We start from the raw sequence: 8,581 nt of genomic DNA on the forward strand, positions 1-8,581 counted from the left end.
AGTTGGGTGAATTTTGGCCCATTCCTCCTGACAGGGCTGGTGTAACTGAGTCAGGTTTGTAGGCCTCCTTGCTCGCACATGCTTTTTCAGTTCTGCCAGGGCTTTGTGGTCAGGGCTTTGTGATGGCCACGCCAATACCTTGACTTGGTTGTCCTTAGGCCATTTTGCCACAACTTTGGAAGTATGCTTGGGGTCATTGTCCATTTGGAAGACCCATTTGTGACCAAGCTTTAACTTCCTGACTGATGTCTTGAGATGTTGCTTCAATATATCCACATCATTTTCCTACCTCATGATGCCATCTATTTTGTGAAGTGCACCAGTCCCTCCTGCAGCAAAGCACCCACACAACATGATTCTGCCACCCCCGTGCTTCACGGTTGGGATGGTGTTCTTCGGCTTGCAAGCTTCCCCCTTTTTCCTCCAACCTAACGATGGTCATTATGGCCAAACAGTTCTATATTTGTTTCATCAGACCAGAGGACATTTCTCCAAAAAGTACGATTGTTGTCCCCATGTGCAGTTGCAAACCGTAGTTTGGCTTTTTTATGGATGTTTTGGAGCAGTGGCTTCTTCCTTGCTGAGTGGCCTTTCAGGTTCTGTCGATATAGGACTGATTTTACTGTGGATATAGATACTTTTGTACCTGTTTCCTCCAGAATCTTCACAGGGTCCTTTGCTGTTGTTCTGGGATTTATTTGTACTTTTCGCACCAAAGTCTAGGAGACAGAACGCGTGTCCTTCCTGAGCGGAATGACGGCTGCTTGGTCCCATGGTGTTTATACTTGCGTACTATTGTTTGTACAGATTAACGTGGTACCTTCAGGCGTTTGGAAATTGCTCCCAAGGATGAAGCAGACTTGTGGAGGTCTCCATATTTTTTTCAGCGGTCTTGGCTTATTTCTTTTGATTTTCCCATGATGTCAAGCAAAGAGGCACTGAGTTTGAAGGTAGGCCTTGAAATACATGCACAGGTACACCTCCAATTGACTTAAATTATGTCAATTAGCCTATCAGAAGCTTCTAAAGCCATGACATCAATTTCTGGAATTTTCCAAGCTGTTTAAAGGCACAGTCATCTTATTGTATGTTAACTTCTGACCCACTGGAATTGTGATACAGTGAATTATAAGGGAAATAATCTGCCTGTAAACAATTGTTGGAAGAATTACTTGTGTCATGCACAATGTAGATGTCCTAACCGACTTGCCAAAACTATAGTTTGTTAACAAGAAATTTGTGGAGTGGTTGAAAAACTAGTTTTAATGACTCCAACCTAAGTGTATGTAAACTTCCGACTTCAACTGTACATTAATTATTAATTTCGGTTGCCTATCCTGACATGAAGTTTGTTCTATAGAAAGTATTTGACTCTGATGTGTGTCACAGAAAGTATTTGACTCTAGTCACAAAATTAAGCAAATTAGGGGGGGGGGGGGGGGGGGGATTCTGGCAAGGGGGAGATTTTCGTCAGGGGGGAGATTTTCGGCACAACACCTGTTCGGCGATCTGACCAAGTCAAGCACTAATAAATGACAAAAAATAAGATGTAATCTTATCCGATATTTTAAATTAAATATTTTCCGGTATTTTACATTAAAGCAATTGTCTGAGGATGGTGCTGGACCATCTGGCATAAAACCAAATGGGGACAGTTGATGAAAAAGCTTTAAATTAAGGTAAACATCCAGGCATATCACATGATTGTCCAAAACACAGGGCCCTAGTCATTATTCTTAGTTAGTCATGTAGCTGTATTGATTTAAGTGACAAAAGATTGCAATAATAAAATCTCCTCCCCTCCTCTCTCACTCCCCTTATCATTCCTCCCTCTCTCTCCTTACATATCTTCCCCATTTCTTCCCCGCTCTTCTCCAAATGTATCTTGCCACCTCTCCACTGCCTGCTTTCTCTCCCTCGCTCCTTCTCTTTCTGTAGTTAAATGGCACGCTACCATTGGCGGTGGCGGCGTGTTCTCCTATGCCTGGGCTGTACTCCATGTGTCCTGGTGGCCTCTCTCTGTGTGTACGTCACCCTGGCTGTGTGCTATGGTACTACCACCACCACAGGCCCAGGCGGTGCTGCCCCTATCCCACAAACTCTACCAGAGCGCTTCATTGCACTTGGGTTAACCAGTAATGGCACCGTGGCCCCCCACCCCACCAGCTCCTTCTGGGACCCCAAGCCCCACGGAGGAGCCCTCTGGAACCTGCTCCAGCTACACATTGACCGCCAATACAACCCCATCCTGATGCCCAGCAGAGAGTACAATTACCATCTTGATACCAATAATACCAATAATAAAAACTATTTGCGGTTTTCCTTCCCCACCTTGAGTGCAGGGTTCTCTGAGATTGGGAACTTGACGTCTCAAATGGAGGATTTCCTGGAGCTGCCCCTGCAGATGCAGATGTTTGTGCGCTCCATGCACTTCAGGGACTACCCTGTCCTCATTGAGCCTGCTAAACTGTGTGGGCGTGGGCTAAGGAAGGGACAGGGGCCTCTCCTAGTGCTGGCCATCAAGACCAAGGATCTGAACTTTGAGAACCGTCAAGCCATCCGGCAGACCTGGGGCCGGGCGGGGTGGGTGGCAGGGGCGACAGGGAACGGTGGTGTGGTGCGAAGGGTCTTCCTCCTGGGGAAGAACCACGCAGAGCCCCGGGTGGAGGTCAGCAAGCTGCTGCAGCTGGAGAGCCGCCAGTACAGGGACATCCTCCAGTGGGACTTCCACGACTCCTTCTTTAACCTCACCCTGAAGGATGTGCTGCTGTGGGATTGGCTCTCCACCCGCTGCTCCATGGCACGCTTTGTCTTTAAAGGGGATGACGACGTCCTGTTGCGGACCCCTGCTCTCTTAGACTACCTCCGGGAGCAGACGATCCTATCAGGAGGGCCTGGGTCAGAGGTTATGAAGGGATTCATGGTAGGGGATGTGATAGAAGCAGCCAGCCCCAACAGAGTCAACTCTACCAAGTACTTTATTCCTGCTAGTTTCTATAATGGTCTGTACCCTCCGTACGGGGGTGGGGGAGGGGTGGTGTACTCAGGGGAGCTGGCCCTGAGGCTCAACCGTATCTCCCGGAGAGTTCACCTGTACCCCATTGATGATGTCTACGTGGGCATGTGCCTCCACAGGCTCGGGGTCCACCCCATCCACCACCCCGCCTTCCTCACCTTCGACTTCCCCAAGAAAGAGGGGGAAGAGCGGTGTGCGTACCACACTATCTTACTGGTACACAAACGCAGCCCTGCTCAGGTGATGAAGCTGTGGTCGGAGATAATGAGGAACCAGACAGAGTGTAACAGCACCATCCTGAGAACTGAGAAGGAGAACAAGAATACACTTCTGATAGATCCATTTAGTGTGAAAGACAACGAGGGACAGGAACTTCTGACGGATCCATGGGGTAGTTCTGAAAATTCAGCTCTATAGTGAGGTAATCACTGACTGGTATGAAACTGACTTAAAGCTGCAATATGCAACTTTGTGGGCAACCCGACCAAATTTACATAGAAATGTTAGCTATACAGTGCCTTTGGAAAGTATTCAGACCCCTTCCCTTTTTCCACATTTTGTTATGTTACAGCCTTATTCTAAAATGGATTAAATAAATAAAAAATCCTCATCAATCTACACACAATACCTAATAATGACAAAGTGAAAATAGGTTTTTAGACATTTTGGCAAGTATTCAGACCCTTTGCTATGAGACTCGAAATTGAGCTCAGGTGCATCCTGTTTCCATTGATCATCCTTGAGATGTTTCTACAACTTGATTGGAGTCCACCTGTGGTAAATTCAATTGATTGGACATGAGTTGGAAAGGCACACACCTGTCTATATAAGGTCCCACAGTTGACAGTGCATGTCAGAGCAAAAACCAAGCCATGAGGTCGAAGGAATTGTCCGTAGAGCTCCGATACAGGATTGTGTCGAGGCACAGATCTGGGGAAGGGTACCAAAAAATGTCTGCAGCATTGAAGGTCCCCAAGAACACAGTGGCCTCCATCATTCTTAAAATGGAAGAAGTTTGGAACCACCAAGACTCTTCCTAGAGCTGGCCAGGTGGGAGAAGGGTCTAGGTCAGGGAGGTGACCAAGAATCAAATCAAATTTATTTATATAGCCTTTCTTACATCAGCTGATATCTCAAAGTGCTGTACAGAAACCCAGCCTAAAACCCCAAACAGCAAGCAATGCAGGTGTAGAAGCACGGTGGATAGGAAAAACTCCCTAGAAAGGCCAAAACCTAGGAAGAAACCTAGAGAGGAACCAGGCTATGAGGGGTGGCCAGTCCTCTTCTTGCTGTGCCGGGTGGAGATTATAACAGCACATGGCCTAGATGTTCAAATGTTCATAAATGACCAGCATGGTCAAATAATAATAATCATAGTAGTTGTCGAGGGTGCAACAAGTCAGTAACACAAGAGTAAGTGTCAGTTGGCTTTTTCATAGCCGATCTTTGAGAGTATCTCTACCGCTCCTGCTGTCTAGAGAGTTGAAAACAGCAGGTCTGGGACAGGTAGCACGTCCGGTGAATAGGTCAGGGTTCTAGCAGGTCTGGGACAGCAGGTCTGGGACAGGTAGCACGTCCAGTGAACAGGTCAGGGTTCCATAGCTGCAGGCAGAACAGTTGGAACTGGAGCAGCAGCACGGCCAGGTGAACTGGGGACAGCAAGGAGTCATCAAGCCAGGTAGTCCTGAGGCATGGTCCTAGGGCTCAGGTCCTCCGAGAGAGAGAAAGAAAGAAAGAGAGAAAGAGAGAATTAGAGAGAGCATATTTAAATTCACACAGGACACCGGAATAGACAAGAGAAATACTCCACATGTGACAGACTGACCCTAGCCCCGCGACACATAAACTACTGCAGCATAAATACTGGAGGCTGAGACAGGAGGGGTCAGGAAACACTGTGGCCCCACCTCCTGGTCACTCTGACAGAGTTCCAGAGTTCGTCTGTGGAGATGTGAGGTGCCCTGGCTGGGACCGAGAGACTGAAAAACAGCTTCTGACTAGCCGGCTACCACCCGGTTACTCAGCCCTGCACCTTTAGAGGCTGCTGCCCTATATACATAGACATGGAATCACTGGTCACTTTAATAATGTTTACATACTTCTTTACTCATTTCATATGTATATACTGTATTCTACTGTATTTTAGTCAATGCCATTCCGACATTGCTCATCCTAATATTTATATATTCCTTAATTCCATTCTTTTACTTTTAGATTTCTGTGTATTGTTGTGAATTGTTAGATACTACTGCACTGTTGGAGCTAGGAACACAAGCATTTCGCTACACCCGCAATAACATCTGCTAAATATGTGACCAATAATTATTATTATTATTTTTTTCTTCTATTGTGTTATTGACTGTACGTTTGTTAATTCCATGTTTAACTCTGTGTTGTTGTTTGTGTCACACTGCTTTCCTTTATCTTGTCCAGGTTGCAGTCGTAAATGAGAACTTGTTCTCAACTGGCCTACCTGGTTAAATAAAGGTGAAATATTTGTATTTTTTTTAAAGATTTTATTTTTGGGGGGAGAACCTTCCAGAAGGACAACCATCTCTGCAGCACTCCACCAATCAGGCCTTTATGGTAGAGTGGCTAGACGGAAGCCAGTCCTCAGTAAAAGGCACATGACAGCCCGCTTGGAGTTTGCCAAAAGGCACCTAAAGGACCCTCAGACCATGAGAAACAAGATTCCCTGGTCTGATGAAACCAAGATTGAACTCTTTGGCCTGAATGCCAAGCGTCACATCTGGAGGAAAACTGGCACCATCCCTACGGTGAAGCATGGTGCTGGCAGCATCATGCTGTGGGGATCTTTTTCAGTGGCAGGGACTGGGAGACTAGTCAGGATCGAGGCAAAGATGAACAGAGCAAAGAACAGAGAGATCCTTGATGAAAACCTGCTCCAGAGCGCTCAGGACCTCAGACAGGGGCGAAGGTTCACCTTCCAACAGGACAATGACCTTGGCACACAGCCAAGACAACGCTGGAGTGGCTTCAGGACAAGTCTCTGAATGTTCTTGAGTAGCCCAACCAGTGCCCGGACTTGAACCCGATCAAACATCTCTGGAGAGACCTGAAAATAGCTGTCCAACCTGACAGAGCTTGAGAGGATCTGCAGAGAAGAATGGGAGAAACCTGTACATGTGATATCATTTTTGTTTTTGCTTTGTGATTATGGGGTATTTTGTGTAGATTGATGACGGGAAAATACAATTTAATCAATTTTAGAATAAGGCTGTAACGTAACAAAATGTGGAAAACGTCAAAGGGTCTGAATACTTTCCGAATACACTGTAGAGCTGTCATTCTCATTGAAAGCATGTTGGAAATTCTGAGGAAATGTTTATAGTAATAATTTTTTTATTATGATTTATCAGGAGGTGCTGCAGCACTCTTAGCACCCGACGGCTATGCTGCCACTTGAAAATGGGGAAGAGTCAAGGCCTTCATAGTGAGGTATTCACTGACTGGCTATCCTATTATGTAAAACTGACATGATGGTGATTGTCTATAGAGAAGGTGTGCTGCCACTTGACAATGGAGAGGAACATGAGAATGGGGAACAGTACCGATTTATTCATGTAAACCTATTATTACTGTAAACCTGTAAAACACAACGATTTGAGGAACCTGAGGAAATACAAGACTGGTTGTTTTAAAACTGACTCAAATGATAGATGGTGATGGAGAAAGGTATGCTTTCAGCTGACAACTGCCCTGTAATAAGGCCCCATAGTGTGATAAACGTGAACCTACGTTTGACAGAAATACTGGATGTTGTTTGTTTTTACTGATGTTGAAGAAATGTTTGTTTGTGACAGCATGTAAGTATTTGATGAAGTATTAAACAGAATGACCTACTTGGTACACAGTCAACTTTGATGACTGTCACTGTGAAGGCCATTACATTGCTCAACTGCCTCCTGTTGAACCGGTTTGGGTCCCATGCTGTGGGCAGGAATTCTCATGCTCAGTTTTTGAGCTCGGAGGATAATTATGAGCAAAGTCAGACTCATGAGGTGCAACAAACATGTTTATATGAATACATTTTGCAGATTTAACCACTGCCACTGCATAATGGCAGAGTTAGATCTGAGGTTTGGTTATCCGAAACCAAAAGATGAGTAAGTAAATAAATGTGTAAATGAACCTCTCTGACAAATGTTGTGCACTTTTCAGTGTTTCTCTGAACATTAACCATTTTAATATTTGATTATTTCATTTTGAATCAGACATCTGGACAAAAAAATCTTAAACCTATCAGTCCTGAGAACACCCCCCAAAAAATCTGCTTTTAATTTATCTGACACATATTTATCTGCATGTCCAGCCCTTATATTTAACCTCACAGTGATATGTTTTACCATTTTCTTTTCAGGATAACCAGGGCTACAAAAAGAACACAAAACAATTTGACAAACATGAGTTTTATTGACAAATGTCAATAAAAAAATGTCTGCCAAAGCAAAAACCTTATAAAAAGGAATGTATATGAATGCTGTAAGGATAGAAATGGTTTGCTCAGTGAGAAATGAATATCCAACTAGTCAGTGATAACTATGTGGAGTTTGGAGTTTGTGACAGCAAGTATGTGAGTTTATTACAGTATTATAGACACTATGTCCTGGGATTTCCTCTGATCGTCTATGTAGAAGAACCCCCTACCTTCTTCCGACTTGTGTGGCTTGTGGACATCAGAGTGAAATTCTCAGCTTTTCATAGATACCTTTCAATAGTTTGTACCTCAAACCATTCAGGATCCGCCCTTGTCTGACAAACACCGCTCTAGGTCAGCCCCCATAATTTACACAGTTGGTATCTATGGATGCAAAAGAAATAGACGAATCCAACGATACAACCCAGAATGTAGCTCAAAAACACCATGTTTAAAAGGGGTTAGAAGTCCAGTGTTGCAATGGGGCTCATTGGGTTAATTATATTGTAAGTATTTTTCTGATGAAAGACCACAATAATGATTTTAATTCACAATCATTATGTACATATATTATGACACACCCTCAGTCAGGGTGTCATGGACCAGTTCAATATTTCCACCATTCACCTCTTTTTCAACATAGCTTAGCAAAGCATGCACATGTTCCTCTCTAGGACAGGTGGTATAAGTACTGTATGATATACCTAACCTACATTATGTCCATGGGATGCTAAGTCCAACCCCCAAATACGTGTTAAAACAGCAGGATGTTTGATTGGATTCATGGGGTGGGAGAGTACAATCCACAATATATTCTTCAGCAGCAGCGTATTCTGAGGGGGACATTGGTGTAAACATCTGTCCAAAGGATTGTCATAAACATCTCAACAATACAAGCTGCTCTACACTCTGTCCTCCTCTTCCTTCTTCTCATCCTCAGTGTCTTCCCCACTTTCACTGTAGTGGATGTTACAGCGGTTGGTGTTGACGACGAGATCGCTCTCGTCATCCTCTGAGTCCCCCTTTCCAGGCAACATGTCCTGCACACACTGCTTTCAGCTCGTGCCTTCCTCAGTGTGTGTGTGTCTGTGTGTGTGTCAGAAGTCAAATCACATCCCTTAGGGGGG

General features: G+C 44.6%; 1 protein-coding gene across 1 annotated transcript; it reads left to right on the forward strand.

Moving 5' to 3' along the window:
* The first annotated feature begins 1,555 nt into the window (after window positions 1-1,555).
* Window positions 1,556-7,168, forward strand: LOC106595399 (N-acetyllactosaminide beta-1,3-N-acetylglucosaminyltransferase 2-like). Its single transcript, XM_082956042.1, has one exon. It carries the CDS (start codon window positions 1,943-1,945, stop codon window positions 3,431-3,433), a length of 1,491 nt encoding a protein of 496 aa, XP_082812168.1. The 5' UTR covers window positions 1,556-1,942; the 3' UTR covers window positions 3,434-7,168.
* The last annotated feature ends 1,413 nt before the right edge of the window (window positions 7,169-8,581 follow it).

Source organism: Salmo salar, chromosome 09 (genome assembly GCF_965601325.2).
Source record: "Salmo salar chromosome 09, fSalSal1, whole genome shotgun sequence".
NCBI lineage: Eukaryota > Metazoa > Chordata > Actinopteri > Salmoniformes > Salmonidae > Salmo > Salmo salar.